General features: G+C 46.7%; 1 protein-coding gene across 1 annotated transcript in view; it reads left to right on the top strand.

Annotated features, from left to right (window-relative positions):
- The window catches only part of Drgx (dorsal root ganglia homeobox), a 30,440-nt gene extending 12,400 nt beyond the window's left edge, over nt 1-18,040 (top strand). The window contains exon 6 of the mRNA XM_004658041.2: nt 17,775-18,040. Coding sequence (XP_004658098.1) covers nt 17,775-18,040 — 266 coding nt within the window. The remainder of the gene's footprint in view (nt 1-17,774) is intronic.
- The last annotated feature ends 1,605 nt before the right edge of the window (nt 18,041-19,645 follow it).

Raw genomic sequence — 19,645 nt, 5'->3', positions numbered from 1 at the left:
AGCTCCCAGTATACGTGGCAGAGGGAAGAAAAGGGAAGTGGAATTGGGTCAAGGGCGGTGCCTGGGCCTTGCCTGTGAGACACTGAGAGAGGACTCACTCTCGTGAAATGTGCTGGCCAGGAGTGAAGGCAGTGGGATTTGTGACTGAGCGTTCATGCAAACTGTCAGCTGAGAAAGCAGCAGAACTCTGTCTGGGCAGGGAGGGTTTGCACAATGGTAAGAGATGCCCAGAGAAGCAACACCAAGAATTTTCCTGTACTGTCTTTTTTTTTTTTTTTTTCCCCCCCTGAGGTAGAGCCTCACTCTAATCCAGCATGACTTGGAATTCACTACATAGTCTCAGGGTGGCTTTGAACTCACGATGATCCTCCTATCTCCACCTCCCGAGTGCTGGGATTAAAGGCGTGCATCGCCACGCCCGGCCCTGTGCTGAATTAATGGCCAACATTGTGATGGCGATTCATTAATACAGAGGAGGTTATTGCTGGCCAGGGAGGCACTTGGGTTTGTTCTGGGGAAGTGACGACCATATGCTGGACAGAGACTACTGGAGGCTAGTGACCTATGGGCATCTCAGCAGAGGGGGCATGATCCCTGGTGCCCTTAACCCACTGCCTTTAGCCTGTGATTTGCAGAGTGGGGTGTGGGGAGGGAAGTCATCGTAGCTGGCTGGTGAGAGCTGTCCCATGGGTGCATTCATGCGGTGGGAGCCACAGCAACCCTACGCTTGGGGCCCAGGCTGGGAAGTCTGGCCAGAATGAAGCATCATAGCTGACCTTCCTGAAGGGGGTCAGCAGCCCCCCCCTTGGGCAAGGCTACATAATGGGGACCCTTAGTCTCTGGGGAGGAGGTGGCAGAAGAGCAACCCAGCGAGGTCTCCCCTCTTTTTTTCCTTCTCCCCAGCCTCTCCTGGGCCTAACTGACACAGCTCCACTGAGGTTGAGCTGGAAGGAGTCAGGAGACAGGCCCCGGGCCAGCTTCAGGAGGAATCCTAACTTGCACTCGCCCGGCTGAGGCCTTGGGGGCTGTGAGGACTGAAGGACGCGGTGTAGATGTGCCTTTCCGTCTGCACTGATGCACAGTGGCTGCTCGGCCGGTGTTAGCCAGTGCGGTAGCAGTTCTGGTCCAGCACTGCACGCGTGAGGATGAGGTGGGGGGCAGTGGGCAGGGCTGGGAGAGGACCCTGTCTCGTCAGAGAGTTGGGAAGTGCAGCTTCCAGGCCTGGCCATGGGGCTCAGCTTCTGAGATGGAAAGGGAAAAGGGTTCTGTTGATCATTTGGCGTTTCTTTACCATGAAGGCCAAACTTAGCATCAATGGGGCGGGAGGGGGTCTCCTCCTCCTCTGAGCCATCTAAAAGCGTTCCCTCCATTCTTATGACATCGCCTTTGTCTTTGTGCCACGAATTAAAAAAAAAAAAGACAAAGTTTAAATATAATTTTTAAAGCCGAAAGTGATGGTGCATGCCTGTAATTCTAGCACTTGAGAGATGGGGGAAAGAGCACCTCAAGTTTGAGGGCAGCCTGGACTACATAGGCAGATCTTGACACAAGAGACAAACAAAAACACATTTAAAAGTAATAGTTTTTAGCCAGGCGTGGTGGCGCACGCCTTTAATCCCAGCACTCGGGAGGCAGAGGTAGGAGGATCGCCGTGAGTTCGAGGCCATCCTGAGACTACATAGTGAATTCCAGGTCAGCCTGAGCTTAGAGTGAGACCCTACCTCAAAAAATAAAAAAAATTGTTATGAGAAGAATATTTATTATTATTAGAAAAATATTATTAGCAAAATCCATGAAGCATGTACGTTGGGCTTTATGAGTGACTTGGGACCCTTGCTTGTTCCGTAGAAACCCTGACTATCCATAGCTTTGTTCCTCTTGTCATATTACACCCACCCCCAATGGAGCCACGGAAATAGGGAATCTGGAACACTATAGCCTTGACCTTTTGAATTTTCTGTGTACCAACAATCACATAATGACATTTTGGTTACAGACCATATGTCATTGGTCTCATAAGAGTATATCGCCTATACTATCATATTGATGGTTCGTATAATTGAGTCATGATAGAAATGCCTAACTTCTTGTTTCTCAGAACATCCTCTCATTGTTACACGACAATTCCTATATCTATTTATATAGTGCATATTCTGGAGGTGGTCTTTGGCTCAGCGTTATGTTTGTGAGGTTTATGCATGTAGATCATAGATAACCCATATATTTGGCAACATCGTCTGTAAATATAACTTGTCTCTCTCTCATAATTGTGTGCTTTTATTCTTTGGCTTTGCTGGTTAGAACTCCTGGTATAGGCATTTATATCACTTACATTATTTATTTATTTATTTTATTTTTGGATGGGGGTCTTTCTGTGCTTCCCAGACTGGCCTTGACTATCTGGGCCCAAGCCAGCCTCTGCCTCTTGAGTAAACTCGTGATGAGCATGGGCATCCTTGTCTTACTCTATTTTCCAAACCAAGTTTTATTGAGATGTAATAAGTATATTACACAGTTGATGCATGAAAGCCCATGCCTCGATGTTGTCAGTGCAGCATATTCATCGTGTCTCATAGCTGTTGTCTCGAGCAGTTTTAAAACATTTCCCTCACCCCATACTCATTGGCAGTCACTTCCTGTGTCCCTCAAGTTCCTCAGCTCTGAGGAATGAGAGTTTTTTCTCTGCCTCCTGAAATGGTGGGCATGTTGCTATTACTTTTGTGGACTTTGCAAACGCATGCAATTATACACCATACCATCTTCTGTTCTTGTGCAATGTGACCTGCATGAAGACAGGTCATATTGCTTTTGGAAAAGCTCCCAGGGTTTCATACTCATGCTTACTATATTATTATTATTATTTTTGTTTTTTTGAGGTAGAGTCTCACGCTGCACCAGGCTGACGTGGCATTCACTCTGTAGTCTCAGGGTGGCCTTGAACTCACAGCAATCCTCCTACCTCTGCCTCTCGAGTGCTGGGATCAAAAGCGTGCACCACCATGTCCGGCTTTTATTGAACTTTTTATGGTGGTTGAGGAGCAAATCTTGCACATGATAACCAGATGCTTTACCACTGAGCGATATCCTTAGCTCTTGGCTTTCGAGAGAGCATTGCACTATGTGGCTTAGGCCGGCCTCGGGCACACAATTCTCCCGCCTCAGTGTCCCTAGTGTTGGAATTGCAGATGTGTGCCATCATGCCTAGATGTCTTTATTTTTTAAAATGCCTTTTGTGAAGTAGTGCTACTTCCTTCTTTCGGGTTTTATTATTTTAAAAATTATGAACATGAGCCGGGCATGGTGGCACATGCCTTTAGTCCCAGCACTCAGGAGCCAGAGGTAGGAGGATTGCTATGAATTCAAGGCCAACCTGAGACTATGTAGTGAATCTCAGATCAGCCTGGGCTAGAGTGGGGCTCTACCTTGAAAAACCAAAAAATTCATGAACATGAATGGATACTGAATTTTATCAAACATGTTTCCTGCAGCTGCTAAAATGACCACATGATTTTTCTTTCTTAACATATTAATATGATGAATTATATTGATCAAAATTTGAAATGTTAAATCAACACTCCTGACATGAAATCAAGTTAGATATGACATATTATTCTTTTTATTTTATAGATTGCTGGATTTGTTTTGCTGATATTTTCTTTAGGGTTTCTTTATTTATGGTCATGAGGTCTCTGATTTTCGTTTCTTGTAATCTCAGATCCAAATTTGTAAAATATTTATTTATTTATTTGAAAGCAGAGGGGAGAGAGAGAGAGAGAGAGAGATTATGGGCATGTCAGGGCCTCCTGTTGCTGCAAACAAACTCCATACACATATATCACTTTGCATCTGGATTTACATGGATACTGGGGAATTGAACTCAGGCCAGACAGGCCGGTATGCTTTGCCTTCAAGTACCTTTAACTGCTGAGCCATTTTCCCACCCTTCAATCCAGGTTTTGATAAGGGTTTACTTACCCATGGGCATGGTTAGTTCCAATGTCCCTGTGAAACCAAAGTCTTCACGTACTCAAGTGTCTTAAATAAAATGACATTAGTGTCAGGATAGAACCTAAACACATCTCCTGTACACATTTTTTGTGTGTATGTGTGGGGAGGGAGTGCCTGTATGTGTAACAAGCATGTGTTCATGTGTATGTGGGTGCACATGAATATGTAGGTGAGATTGGTCTTGGGTGTCTTCCTGTATTACTCTGCATCTTATTTTCTTGTGACAAGACCTCTCACTGAACTCAGAGCTCAGCTAGTCAAGGGAGTCGGCAAGTTCTATGAATTCTCTTATTTCTGCCTCCTGGAGTTGGGATTACAGGAGCATGCCATCACACCCAGCTCTTGCTTTTTTAAACGTGGGCTCTGGAGATCTGGACTCAGGTCTTCATGCTTGCGCAACAGGTATTTACCCACTGAGCCATCTCTCAGGTTCTCCTGTGAACTTTAAATCATCTCCACGGTACTTAAAATACTTAAGACCATCTCAGTACTAAGTAAAGAGTTGTTATGCTGTATTGTGTAGATAATAATGGCAAGAAAAAAAAAAGTTTACACATGCTCGGTCGATAATATGCTTCTTTTGAGGTCAGTTGGATGGAGGAAGGAGTACACAGTGTCTATTGTACAACAAATGGTTTTATTCGCTCATAGGCCTGAAGCTCGGCTGAGCTCTGCCAGGTAGTTCTTCTGCTAGCTTTGTTTGGTATCTTCCAGGAGATCGTAGCAAGAGGGACACTGTACCTGCCATATTTAAGAAGATATTACTGATGTGTCTGGTACCTTGGCAGGGAGCCTGGGCAGCTGAGATGCCCTTCTGTTCATCCCTGTGCTTGTTTAGCATGCAAGCATTTGGAGGAGAGGGGAAACTGAGATCATTCCTCATGGAGAAAATGACTGGGCCAGTCCTAGCCTGTCCATGCCTAACTGCTGGCAGGAAGACAGGAGCTGTGTTAGTCTGCTTTCCTTACTGTGACAGAATAACTGAGATACTCAAGTTAAAAAAGAACAAAGGTTTATTCTGGATTGTGGTGTCTAAAGTTTCAGCCCACAGCTGCTTGGCTCCATTGTTTTGGGCTTTTGGTCACATAGCACATCATGGCAGGAACATGTGGGCGAGGAGGCCTGTTCACTTCATAATTGAAAAGTAAAGGGTGAGGATGAGGAGAAGCAGGGTCTCAAGCCCCCTTTCAAAGATATGTCTGTGATCAAATTTCCTTTTACTAGATCCCACCTCCTATCATCTCCCCACAGTGCCACAAGCTGGGCACCAGCTTTCAGCACTTGTGCCTTTGGAGACATTCAAAACACAAATGACATAGAGGTGGAACATCTGGCATTCATGATTTGTAAGGTATATCCTTGATGAACATCTCTCCAGGTTGCAGTGAGGGAAAGTGAGGCTCAGAGAAGTGGCCAGATTGCACAAGGTCACACAGTACATCTGTCGGGGGCAGGAAGGTATCAGCAATACAGGTGTCCCTCTCCTAGTATTGATTCTGTTCCGTCGACAGGCACCTGCTGTCGTCCTTTGACTTGAAAACCTGCAGATCATTTTCTGGAAGTCATTTCTTATGGGTGCAGATGGGTTTGTCCTTCCTGTTAATCAATGGGTCCTGGAGTGCAAAAGCTCAGAGGAAGTCTTCCAGCCAGCGCAGAAGGCAGCAGGAGATGGAGGGAGAAAAACAGCATCAGTCCTGCCTATTCTAGGGGTCTTCGGGTCAAGGGGATGCTAATATTATGCTTATTTGACCCTGAAAAGAAAACCAAGCAGAAACAGAATATCTTCATCAGCCCCGAGACCGCATCAAAGCCCTGTGACATTAGTTCCACTCTGTCCATGAGCACTAGCTATGTGAGTAGGTGATGCTGGTGGAGTTAGGGCATGCATGGGATCCAGGGTCACTAGTACTAAAGGAACCTGCTGAGTTAGCCTGGTGATCTCTGTGTTAATCAGGTGAGGTAACTTTGTTATATCCACAGTATTTCCTGTGCTGAAGAGGCTTGGAACCTGAGAGAGAGAAATTGTGAGGGACTAACATGTGTGAACTTGACCAGGAAGGAAATATCTTTCCTTGCTTCATCCCCCAGATATTCACTGCGTATTACTCCGAATGGTTTGATCCAGAATAGGACAGTTTGGCTGTGGAAGCAGAGGGGTATGGGAGTGGGTTTGCAGAAGGGCACACTCAGAGTGGTGTTGGGCACAGAAGCAAAGAGCTCATGGCGAAAAGGCTGGAATACCACGGGACATGGCCAGGAACAACCTCCCGAGGGTCCATGCTAGATCACAGTGCCCCTGGGTCTGAATCGGCCCTGGCGGTACAGCTGCTTATCACAACCTCATGAGAACCGCAGCTGAAAACAGGCTTTGGGTATTGTGGGAATCTGCCCACAGCCTCACTTACATTCTCCTTGTAAACAAAGACTCAGAAATAAGCATATTCATTTGTCTATTGTATCACAAAGCAAAACGAACTATGGTGATGTGAAATGTCTCATCATTCCATGTTTCTTGTTTGTTCAACTCTGTGTCGAACCAGAATGCTCAATAAGAAAGCAGCGTGCCAGAGAGCTGCCTGCCACCCACATCACACCGCACAGACCTTCGTGGGGGAAAATGTGCTATTGGCAGAGATGAGACAGAACTAACTTAATTTTTCCTGTCAGTCTCTGTAGTAGATCAATTAAGCTGCCAAGGAGATCAAATATTTCAGACTGTATTTATTACATTAAGTATTTATGTTCAGGCCAAACCTTTACAGCATGATGTCATATAGGGATGGAAGCCGATTAGATCAGTTCAGCAGAATTTGCTGTAACTTAATGGAAATCTAATTGTATGTTTTAATTTAGCGTCCTGGAGGTAGTATGTTCTCCCAACAAAACAATTTTCAGACTGCATTTAAGGGCCAGATGGCTTTTTGCATAGACTTTGGTGATGGGACAAGTTGGGGGGCTTGAGGGATAGGGTTGTGGCCTTTCAGGGGGTTGCAGGCTGGGGAAGACTCTCTGATGTCGCTATTCATGGAGTGAGAGATGGACGGGGTGTTCCTGGGTGAATCTCATGGTCTATCCTCAGCTCTATGTCTATGTTAGTAGTCCAGGTGCAGCCAGAGGCTACTGGGCACTCAGAGTCTTCTCTGGAAGCAGGGGACACAATCTTTATTCCTTGTCAGCTTTGGTGGATCTGAGCAACATCTGTCCCATTGTCTGCATGATGGTAGGCAGGAAATGACAGATCCCCACAAGCACAGATACTCTTTTGATGAAAGTGACCCATGGCCAGTTTAGAAAAAGTAGGAGTTATAATACAAGGCAAATTGAAAGATAATTTGTAATCTTTTTCTTTTGGTTTATTTTTATTTATTTATTTGAGAGCAATGGACAGAGAAAGAGGCAGAGAGAGAGAGAGAGAGAGAGAGAGAGAGAATGAATATGGGTACGCCAGGGCTTCCAGCCACTGCAGATGAACTCCAGATCGCCCCCTTGTGCATCTGGCTAATGTGGCTCCTGGGGAATCGAGCCTTGAACCAGGGTCCTTAGGCTTCACAGGCAAGCGCTTAACCACTAAGCCATCTCTCCAGCCCAATTCATTATCTTAACACCCCAAACCAACCATTCTATTTTGGCCGTGGTGCAACTTTGTTTTCCTTTTACTCTTAATGTCTTCATAAATTAAAAAATAATAATATGATAAATGATACATACCTATAATAACTTTATATATACCTGCGATAGCCACTTAATATGGCATATGGATGTATATATATGAACACATATACTGAGTACGTGCAGTTGGCCCTCTTAGCCAGCTTCTGCATGCACAAATTTAATCAACCACAAATGGAAGAAATTGACAAGACAATTGTATCCCTGCTGATCTGATCATGAACTGACTTTTCTTGCCATTGCATCTTAAACAATACTTCGCAACTAGCATCAAATAGCACTATATGTATTGTGTGATATTATTTTTATAATAGTGTTCTACTATATCATTATGCAGTATAAGTTATCAGTGATTTAAATATGGGAGGGCTGTATAAAGTGGCAAATACTACACCGTTTTATATAAAGAGCTTGGGCATCCATGGATTTGGTGTCCTTAGAGAATTTTGAAACCAATTCCTCATGGATACTGATGGATGACTGTATATGTATGTCATCTATGTCCTATCTATCTATCTATCTATCTATCTATCTATCTATCTATCTATCTAGCATATATCTGTCTATCTACCTATCATATATCTGTCTGTCTGTCTATCTATCTATCTATCTATCTATCTATCTATCTATCTATCTATCATATATCTGTCTATCTACCTATCATATATCTGTCTGTCTGTCTGCCTATCTATCTATCTATCTATCTATCTATCTATCTATCTATCTATCTACCGATCTATCACTAACCTGCTTTCTAACTTATATTTAGTGTCTTTTTCATGGCTCTACGCATCATCCTGTAATATAATTTCCATACAGCTGCAGTGTGCTCTATATTAGTGACTACAACTTCTTCAGCCAAGTTCCCACTTACTGGGCCAAAAGGCTACTTGAAGCTTTTCATTGCCATATGCCACAGTGGGATAACTTCTTTTGTAGCCCATTTAATTTTTGGTCCATTTATGATTATAGTTTGATAGACTACAGACAAAAATGGTGCTGGAGAGATGGTTTAGCAGTTAAGGCACTTGCCTGCAAAGCCAAAAGACCCAGGTTCGACTCCCCAGTGCCCACATAAAACCAGATGCACAAGGTGGTGCATGCGTCTAGAGTTCATTTGCACTGGCTAGAGGCCCTGGTGTGTCCATTCTCTCTCTCTCTATCTTCCTGCCTCTCTTTCTCTCATTCTCTCTCTCAAATAAATAAATAAAAATAAAAAAATGGAAAGAACAAATAAACAACAGCCTCTCTCCAGCTAATCTCTCCCAGAGCCCTGGGTCTAAGAGCTGTCAACTAAAAGATGGCACTTTGAGTGTGTGTTTGGCTTACTCCTTACAGTTCTGTTGGCAGAATAAGCTACTCTACATTTGCTCAGATAGAAGGCTTCACAGAGGAACAAATAAAGCTATATAAAGGTTTAGGAATTGTCTCTATAGCAGGAGACAAGGCGGTGTCAATGAGGATGTCACCGTGAGATGGCATCTTGTTGCAGATCTCCTGTTCCTCTGGGGCATATCATCTGGGACACCCAGAACAAGTCGGGTCAATCAGGCCTGGAAACTAGTGCAAGCTGTGAGTTGTCACGTTAAATTGCACTTTGATGGCTGTGGGATTATGGAAATAACAATTGTTTGAGAATTTGGTGCCAGATCCTTCATAACCTTCATCAGTCGTAAGTCTGTGAAGTTCAGAGAGCGAAAGCTGGGGACAATGGAAGGTCCCACATTTATGATGACTTGACTTTGTTTTGAACTTCTCAGTGGGCTTATCAGGGTGTAGCATCTGTCCTCCAGCAGGGTCATCATGCCGGGACCTCATACGTACAAACCACCTTCGTCTGCCTCATCAGGCTGGTCTAGAGACTTTCCCTTGCATTATGAGTTGACAGAATGATGGCTTGATTTTGGTACACACATTTTCCAAGTCTCTTTGTCACCTTGGTGATGTAACAGAGAATGCTGAGCTGCTCTCATGTCTGACTCTGTGTCCCTGTCACTAACAGGTGCAGATTTTGGTATGGATTTCAAGGCCTCCTCCAGCCTCTATTTGTGGGGCCCTCTAGTCCCAGGCACGATGGCTTTAGGCACTCTTTCTTATTGAGAACTTGAATACACGAACATACTATAATTTGATCATAATTTCCTTTCATTACCTTCTTTTGTACCGTCTTCCTAACCCCATTCCACTGGACTTCCTCCTCTTTTCAAGCAGTCCTCCTATTTTGATGTCTCCTCTTCATTCTTCTCTATGATCTATGTCAAAATCTTGATGAGCTCAATGTGGTGCAGGTGTTGTGGTGGTACCAACAGCCTACAGTCTCTGTGAGGTTATGATTGTACCGGTCACTTCACCTCTGGGAGACAGTGTCCCACCCTCTGGCTCTTACATTCTTTCCACTCCCTCCTCTGAGATACTCTTTAAGCCTTGGAAGGAGTGATGGAGATGTCTCTGTTTAGCACTGAACTCTTATTCTCAGCACGTTGATGAATTTTGAGTCTCCCCCACCCCAGTATGTGCCATCTTTTGCAGAAAGAAGCTTCTCTGGCCAGCAGTGAGAGCAGCACTAATACATGTTCTTTCTACCACCTCCTCCACGATGTTCCCTGAGCCGCGGCCACTGTGATAGAGATGTCTTGTCTGATGCTGAGCACTCAGATGTCACTTCACCTTCATGAGTCCCTAACAGTTGCCACTATCAGCAGTGGTATGGCAATACTAGATACCTGGAGGGACATACAGGTAGGATTGGGGGGCTTCAGGCCATCTTTTGCACTGCTTACCTGAGACTAAATGGCTCCAAGTTACTATGTGCTTAACCGCCCCCCCCAACACACACATGTTTTTGGCTGTTTGTACAATTTTGTCTCTCAATATTAGCCATAAGTGTCTTTGCCATCTGTAGTCACCCCTATTTCTTGTTTGTAGACGTCTTGTAAATCAGACAACTTAAGTCTGAGATACATGCTGGAGTTCATGGTGAAGGCTTTGAGCAGACTTGCCATGATAAAGCATGCGGTGCTTGGGCCTGGAATTTCTCTTTAGTAATGATTTGTTAATTAGCCATCCTGGGAACCAGAGAGCAGAACTCCCTTTTGCTGCCCGAAGATTCTCAGGAGAGTTTTGCACCTAGGAGGCTGTTTGGGCCAGTGGCCTATGGAGACATCTGGTGCCCCTATGGGCCCCTCGAAACTTCTGAGGCATCAAGAGTTAGTTTTATAGGGAGCCTATTTGTAGAAGTCGTCGTTTTCTTTGTCAAAGAACTTGCTATGGGATTTAAGAGAGGTGCCATTGACAATTTAAGTTATTACGTGCCTGTGCCCGGCTCTTTGAAGGCCACACCCCCCACTTTCCCTTAGGGGTAGTGGCAGAGCCATTTGCTGATGAGAGACGTAAGACATGGCGTGGTTGTTACAGCAAGGAGGAAGACTTGACCTTCGTCTTTCCCATGGGTTTCGCCTCTGTTAAGGCGACCTATGACTGTATGGGGTCGCAGCGAGCTTCCTATGAAGTCACTTTGACAACATGCTAGCTGCCAAATGGCATCTCACTTTGCACAGCTGGATCCTTGGGCGCAGATCACAGACTCGACATTTCTCCCTGTTAAATATCATTTCATTAGCGTTGTCTCCTCCTTGCTTTTGCCATTGTCTATCAGACAGCCCCTCTTCTCTCAGCCTCATGTACGTCTCCATCCTGGGTAGACGCTGTCCTTACCCTCGTCTCTGGCAGGGCCGGGCAGTGCAAGGGGGCGATCCCCTGTGATATACTGTACGGCTTCCTCTCAATCTTCTTTTTAAAAAATTTTATTTTGTTCATTTTATTTATTTATTTGAGAGCTACAGACAGAGAAAGAGGCAGAGAGAGAGAGAGAGAGAGAGAATGGGTGCGCCAGGGCTTCCAGCCACTGCAAATGAACTCCAGACGCGTGCGCCCCCTTGTGCATCTGGCTAACGTGGGTCCTGGGGAATTGAGCCTTGAACTGGGGTCCTTAGGCTTCACAGGCAAGCGCTTAACTGCTAAGCCATCTCTTCAGCCCTTCCTCTCAATCTTCTGAGTCTTCACTCATCAGTGTTCCTGGTTGGGGAAGTTCAGGCAGTGTTAAGTCAACTTAGAAGCCTCGGCCTCCCTTGACGGATGCATTAGTTACTATACATCCTTCCAGATGAGGTAGGGGAGGCAGATAAGAGCTATGTGTCTCAGGATCTTGTGGTCAGTGGGCATCTCAGGGTCTGTGTCCTGCTGTGAGGTCCCACCCACTGGCAGGCACCAGCTCAATGGGGTGAAACCTTGCAGTGTTGCCTCAATTGAAGACCCAGTGGACCAATTGAGAGCATCAGCTGGTGGGTGTCAGGCTGCATGTGGCTTTGTTAGTGAAGCATGGGTCCTTGGTACTTTGGAGGTCTTTAATCACTAGGACAGCCAGAATGTAGCCTCAGAATCCTCATGTGGGCCTCATCTTCATTGGCCATTTTTGAACCATCTCTTTTGATTCTTACAGTTTTTTTTTTTTTACTTTGAATTAAAAAAAATTTTTTTTCTTTTTTTTTTAATTTTTTTATTTATTTGAGAGCGACAGATACAGAGAGAAAGACAGGTAGAGGGAGAGAGAGAATGGGCGCGCCAGGGCTTCCAGCCTCTGCAAACGAACTCCAGATGCGTGCGCCCCCTTGTGCATCTGGCTAATGTGGGACCTGGGGAACCGAGCCTCGAACTGGGGTCCTTAGGCTTCACAGGCAAGCGCTTAACCACTAAGCCATCTCTCCAGCCCTTTAAAAATTTTTAATTAGGGTCAAGTGCACTTAACACATTTTATCATTCTAATCAGTTTCAAGTGTACATTGCAATATTGTTACATATACGGTTGGCTCTGCATAGGCATGGCTTCCACAGTCCTCCATTCAACCAACTGAACGTAGAAATTGTTTGGAAAAGAAAAGTGCATTTATGCTGACAGTATTTCCTCATCATTAGTCCTTAAACAATACGGACAACGACTGCTCACCTAGCACTGCACTGCATCGTCCACATGATGGAAAGGATTTGGGAAGATGCACACAGCTTATGCCATTTTATTATAAGGGACTTGAGCACCCTTGGGTTTTAGTAATACAGTGGAGCCCTGTAGCCAGTTCCTCGTGGCTAGTGAGGGACAATTGTCTTCCCATGTTTCCAATACGTTTCCTCCTATAAAACTGAAACTCTGGGGCTGGAGAGATGGCTTAGCAGTTAAGCGCTTGCCTGTGAAGCCTAAGGACCCTGGTTTGAGGCTTGATTCCTCAGGAACCACATTAGCCAGATGCACAAGGGGGCACATGTGTCTGGAGTTCGTTTGCAGTGGCTGGAGGCCCATTCTCTCTCTCTCTCTTTCCCTCTGCCTCTTTCTCTCTCTGTCACTCTCAAATAAATAAATAAAAATAAACAACCCCCCAAACCCCTGAAACTCTGTCTATGAAACAATAACTCCCTGCTCCCCATTCAACCCAGCTCCTGAGAGCTACCGTCACACTCTGTGTTTCTTCGTATTTGTTCATCCTGGGTTCTTCATGTAAGATGAATCGTGGTAGTATCTGTCTTATTTTTTCCACATGTGTGCACATGTGTTCATGCGTGTGAGGGTGTGTGCATTCCATGGCGTGTGTGGTCAGAGGACAGCCCCTGGTATCAGTCCGCGCTGTCCACCTTGTCTGAGGGAAGGCCTCTCATTGTTCTCATAGCTCGATGCTGTGTTTGCCAGGCTAGCTAGCCCACACGCTTCCCGGGGATTCTCCAATCTCTGCTTCCCTTCTCATGCTAGGTGTGCTAGAATTACAGACACTTGTGCTACAGGGTCTGGCTTTCCCACTGGATCCGGGGGTCTGAACTCACACTTGTACAGCAAGCGCTTCATGCAGTGAGCCATCTCCCCAGCCCCGCTGGCTGCTCTTTCTGATGGGTTTGTTTCACTTAGCAAGTCCTTGACACTTGTCTGTGTCGTGACATCGGTCAGCATTTCCTTCTTTATTTTTTAATTGTATTTTATATGAGAGAGAAAGGGGAATATATATGGAGGATGGGTGTGCCAAGGTCTCTAACCACTGCAAATGGACTCCAGATGCAGGTTCCTCCTTGTGGGCATTGGGGAATTGAATCCTTAGTCTTTGTAGGCAAGCACCGTAACTGCTGAGCCATCTCAGCCCCCTTTCTTTCTTTCTTTCTTTTTTTCTTTCTTTCTTTCTTCCTTCCTTCCTTCCTTCCTTCCTTCCTTCCTTCCTTCCTTCCTTCCTTCCTTCCTTCCTTTCCTTCCTTCCTTCCTTCCTTCCTTCCTTCCTTCCTTCCTTCCTTCCTTCCTTCCTTCTTTCTTTTTTTCTTTCTTTTTGGTTTTCTGAGGTAGGGTCTCTATCTAGCTCAGACTGACCTAGAGTTCACCATGTAGTCTCAGGGTGGCCATGAACTCATGGCAATCCTCCTACCTCTGCCTCCCGAGTACTGGCCATTTCCTTCTTTTCAAAGCTGTCTCTCTACTGTGGATATGGCCACAGAGCTCTTGGGTCTGTCAGCTCCTCACTTCCCCCATCTGTCTAGTATTGGGGATGGAGTTGTGAGTTATTTTATTTCTCTTCATCTTCAAACCCGGGCTTTAGATTGTAGTTATTGGCGGCTTTCTGGGGGACATTGCACTGTGACCTAGCAGGTGTGGACAGAGTCTTTAGGAGGAGCTCTCCTACTCCGATATCCTGCCAATGGAAGGCCATTGTCTCCCTGAGTCACAGAGCATTTTACTCACCACTTCATCCTCACACTGGGGCAACCCTAGGCTGGGGCAAGAGCCAGTCTTTCTCAGGAAGCCTGCCACACTGAGGCCGCTATAAAGGCTGAGCCTGAGGCCATGGCCCCTTCCAGGTCCCTGGCTACCCATGTCCTCAGCCACGTTTCCTGGTACCTTTAGGTTCTATGTGGCTCTGTGCTCCCCAACTTCCAACAGCTCCCCTCCATCCTCAGATGTGCTGGGGAGTCATCTCCCATCTCTTCCTTTTCAAGCATTTCTTGAAAGTTTCAGTTATGTTTCTGAGTGTCCAAGAAATTCATGTTCATAGGAAAGTGAAAAAGAATTCTGATAGACAGGGAAACGAATCTAGTGTCCCTTTCTTGAAAAGAACTGCTGTTTATAATATTTTGGTCTTTCAAGCCAGGTGTGGTGGCACATGCCTTTAATCCCAGCACTCAGGAGGCAGAGGTGGTAGGATCTCCATGAGTTCGAGGCCACCCTGAGACTACAGAGTGAATTCCAGGTCAGCCTGAGCCAGAGTGAGCCCCTACCTCAAAAAACCAAACATGTATATATATAATTTGGTCTTTCATAGCTTTGGCGTTGTCAACAGCGAATCCTCATTGGGAGGAGAAGAGGGAGAAGAGAGACGGCCTCCCGTGGGATGGGTCCCATAGGCCTTACCCGAGAGAAGGCTCCCAGCTCATGGCACTGGTGATGGCATTCTTCCCAGCATCTCTCAGGGGCTTGTGTTAGTGCACAGATGTGTCTGTGAAGCCATGAAAAGCAGAGGAAACTGAGGACCCACCAGACAAGAAGCCAGCCCACGTGCAGGGTAGAGAAACCCATCTCAGAATTCCCTTGTGCATTTGGCCTTGGTGACATGCTGTTCTCATCTTGTTATCTGCCATTTGTGTGTCACACCTTTATTAAAAAAAAACAACAAAACTTTACTTTTATTTATTTATTTGTGTGTGTGAGAGAGAAAGAGGCAGAGAGAGAGGGAGAGAATGGGCATCCCAGGTCCTCCAGCCACTGCAAACGAACTCCAGATGTGTGTGCCCCCTTGTGCATCTGGCTTACGTGGATCCTGGGGAAATTGAACCAGGGTCCTTTGGCTTTGCAGGCAAGGGCCTTAGCTGCTAAACCATCTCTCCAGCCCTGTGTCACACCTAGCAGCCGTGTTTGAACCTCTCATTATTCTAAAGCACCGGAAGAGACTTGTCCTCCCTTTGTAAGGAACCATTTAGCTTTGGAGTCTCCGCTCTGTGAGAGTTACTCTCTCATTGCTAGAACAAAGCACCTTGTCAAGAAGCAGCTTGTGGAAGGAAGGGTTTATTCCCAGTGAACAGTTTCAAGGGGAACTTTCAACATAGCAGGAAGAGCATGGCAGGAGCAGACAACTAGGAGTCATATCTTTACAACAGCAGGGAGGAAGGAGAGAAGGTGATTTCTTCGATGGTGGCAGACAGGGCTGTGCTAGAATACCCTAAAACCTGCACCCCCCCCACCCCCAGCGACACACTTCCTCTAGCAAGGCACCACCCAGCTGGGAACAAAGTATGAAACTTAAACATATGAGGCTATGGGAGGGGTGTGTTTCACATTCAAACAACCATAGGCTTCCTAGATGGGAAGGAGGAATGCCCACCCCTCCTGGAGCCACGGGGGATGAGAGATGAGCGTGGATGGAGGTCAAGGGGAAGTTCCTGTTGAATAAGATAGGCAAGGGCAGGCCATTCCTATAAATGTGCTGGAGAGGAGCAAGCTTGGCACTGACACTGGAAAGCCTGTCTCATGAGAATGTCCCAAGAATAGAGTTGGATATTCAAGGGAATATGTTCTTTCTCTGGCCCTCAGCTCTGGCTAGGGCTCCCTCAGAAGTTCCAGTGCTAAAAGCCTCATCTGTCATTTTTTTGCCAACCAAGATCTCTCATGGGTAAGAAAATAAACCTGGGCTTGGACATGTGCTAAGTATGTTCCAAATAATTGCTTACACACACCCTCAGACCTCCTTTCTGCCCCGGTGCAGTTCTTTTCATGAGCTGGTCACCTCCAAATGACTTTTTAAGCATTTATGTCCCAACAAATGCCACAGCCATTTGAACAATCATTCTTACAGCCAGAAAGAAAAATCCCATTTGCTCTCCATTTTATTTTATTATTTATTTATTTATTTATTTATTTGAGAGCGACAGACACAGAGAGAAAGACAGATAGAAGGAGAGAGAGAGAATGGGCGCACCAGGGCTTCCAGCCTCTGCAAACGAACTCCAGACGCGTGCGCCCCCTTGTGCATCTGGCTAACGTGGGACCTGGAGAACCGAGCCTTGAACCGGGGTCCTTAGGCTTCACAGGCAAGCGCTTAACCGCTAAGCCATCTCTCCAGCCCTGCTCTCCATTTTAAATTGCTACCACCCTTCTTTTTTTTTTTAATTTTTTTTAAATTTTTTTTGTTTATTTATTTATATGAGAGAGATCGAGAATGAAGAGGCAGAGAGAGAGAGAGAGAGAGAGAGAGAGAGAGAGAGAGATTGGGAGAGGGGATGCATGCCAGGGCTTCCAGCTACTGCAAATGAACTCCAGATGCATGCGCCCCCTTGTGCATCTGGCTAACGTGGGTCCTGGGGAATCGGGCCTTGAACTGGGGTCCTTAGGCTTCACAGGCAAGCGCTTAACCGCTAAGCCATCTCTCCAGCCCCAACTACCACCCTTCTTGAAATGGGTATGTGTATACGTGGTGGGCTTTGCCCAGCTTCTCTGACTTTGGGATTAAATGTGACATCACCACTCTCATTTGATAGAACGTGTGTAATTTTGTGTGGTGCTCGCAAAATCACCCTTCTCAAAGACATGACATTCTTGAGAGAAACACAGCCTGGTCTCCTGTGGAAGCTGTGAGTTGCTTCCGGCTGACAGCTTGCCTGACATCCTGCAGCTGTGGCTCTGCTTCTCATGAACATTTTCAGACATCACTGCAAGGCCCCGTAGTCATTGCTTACAGGGGTGCCCACACAATGTGGGAGTGTGCAATGACTTCACCTGATCCTCATAACGATCCCGTGATACAGGCATCACCCCATGTCATGAAATTGGAAGCAAAAGATGCCTAGCGCTACACAGTTAGCTGGAGGAGCCAGGTGTATCCAGGTCTTCCTGCCACTCTATAATAATCATCTGGACCGTCAACTGGATTGCTTGCGTTGCGCGTTCCTTGGGATCCTGAATCCTTTGGGGTCTGGTGCCTGGAACCAAAGGGAGTCTATCTCTCTTTTTTCTGGGTCCAGCCCCTCCCTCGGCCCTAAGAGATGGATGTGGATACTGATGGAGCCTGTTGTTTTTCTGCTTCCAGGGGGCCCGCTGTGCTCTTGCTGTGTCCCAGACCCCATGGGGCTCTCCTTCCTTCCCACTTACGGCTGCCAGAGTAACCGCACGGCCAGCGTGGCTGCCTTGCGCATGAAGGCCCGCGAGCACTCGGAAGCCGTCCTGCAGTCCGCTAACCTCCTGCCGTCCACCAGCAGCAGCCCGGGGCCCTCCGCCAAGCAGGCGCCCCCGGACGGCAGCCAGGACAAGACCCCTCCAGCCAAGGAACAGAATGAGGGAGAGAAGAGTGTATGAGGCGTGGCGCGCCCGCTCCCCACCCCCACTTCTCCTTGGCCTTAGCCCTGCAACTTTCTGCATGGCAAGGAGAAGCTGCCTCCTCGTGGGTGCAGGCAAGGAACATGAGGCCTGCAGCCCCTTTGGCACCAGGAGAGGCCCTCTGGATTCTGCTGCTGGGATGTGCTGCCTTGGCCCTTCCTTTTCTTCTTTCTTTCTTTCTCTCTCCCTCCCTTTCTTCCCTCCTTCCCTTCCCTCCTTCCTTTCTTCCTTCCTTCCTTCCTTCCTTCTTCCCTCCTTCCTTTCTTTCTTTCTTCCTTCCTTCCTTCCTTCCTTCCTTCCTTCTTCCCTCCTTCCTTCCTTCCTTCCTTTCTTCTTCCCTCCTTCCTTCCTTCCTTCCTTTCTTCCTTCCTTCTTCTCTCCTTCCTTCTTTCTTCCCTCCTTCCTTCCTTCCTTCTTCCTTCTTTCCTTCCTTCCTTCTTCCCTCCTTCCTTCCTTCTTCCCTCCTTCCTTCCTTCTTCCCTCCTTCCTTCCTTCTTCCCTCCTTCCTTCCTTCTTCCTTCCTTCCTTCCTTCCTTCCTTCCTTCCTTCCTTCCTTCCTTCTTTCTTTCTCTTTTTCTTTTGTTCCGATATTACTTGTGGCCCTGGAGCACGCTTTTTGGTGAGGCTCCAGAGCTTTCCATCCAGCCCCAGAAGCACTGGAAGAAGGCAGATTTGCTCACCCCATCACCTTCCTGTCCCGAAGGTCTTGTCTGTGGCGTGGGTCATCCTTGATACCGAGCCTGTCGCACTGTTTAAGAACCACGGGACTGGTGGAATGTCAACTAGATCTCGTTCTCCTCAGCCAAGACCGGTGGCACCAGGGCCTGTGGGCTTGGTTAAGAGGTGGCAAACTGTGGGGTGGGACAGGGCCACACAGTGGATCTGCCTGGGCACATCTGTCTGGGTCAGTCAGAGGAGCTGTCAGCTCCCTGAGCCCGGGGTGGGGGTGGGGCTGCCATCTTGACACTGTGGGCATAGGGCAAGTGAGGATGCCCTACAACTGGACTGTCCACCTTGAGGCCCTGCCTCTCTTCTGAAGAGACCTGGAGATTGATAGGAGTTGACCAGCTGGAAAGCAGCTCTCTGGCCTGGGAAAGGAAAGAGCCCTTGAAAGGGGAAGAAAGTCTCCTGCAAACGCCTTTCAAGTACTTTTGCATCTGATGCACCTCCTTTCTTCAAATCCCTGGCACATGGAGGGGCTCTCTAGTGGTGATTTTTCTTTCTTTCTTTCTTTTTGTTAAACTAGGAACATGGTGAGATAGACTGGCAAATACATAAATAAGGAAGCTTGGGAAGATGGCTTCCCTGTGGAAGATGACTCCAAAGGGCCAATTTTCACAGAGATTTCTGTCTCAGCCTACTGTGGCTGTGATCTTTCACATGGATGGTGACCTCATAGAGATCCAAGAGGAAATGTGCAATGGCATGAGCCCCGCCCCTTCCTGGGACTGGAAAGGTTGCTATCTTTGGGTGGCTTTTGCTATAATGACGTTTCTGTGCAGTTGCCGCATTTCTGGTGGTTGTTTTTTATTTCCGTTCTACTTATCAATCCTCTGCCTTCCCTTCAGTCCCCCAGGAGACCCT

The sequence above is a fragment of the Jaculus jaculus genome, chromosome 18, assembly GCF_020740685.1.
Source record: "Jaculus jaculus isolate mJacJac1 chromosome 18, mJacJac1.mat.Y.cur, whole genome shotgun sequence".
Taxonomy (NCBI): Eukaryota; Metazoa; Chordata; class Mammalia; order Rodentia; family Dipodidae; genus Jaculus; species Jaculus jaculus.
The sequence above is the reverse complement of the archived record's forward strand: the minus strand, read 5'-3'. Positions and strand labels throughout refer to the sequence as shown.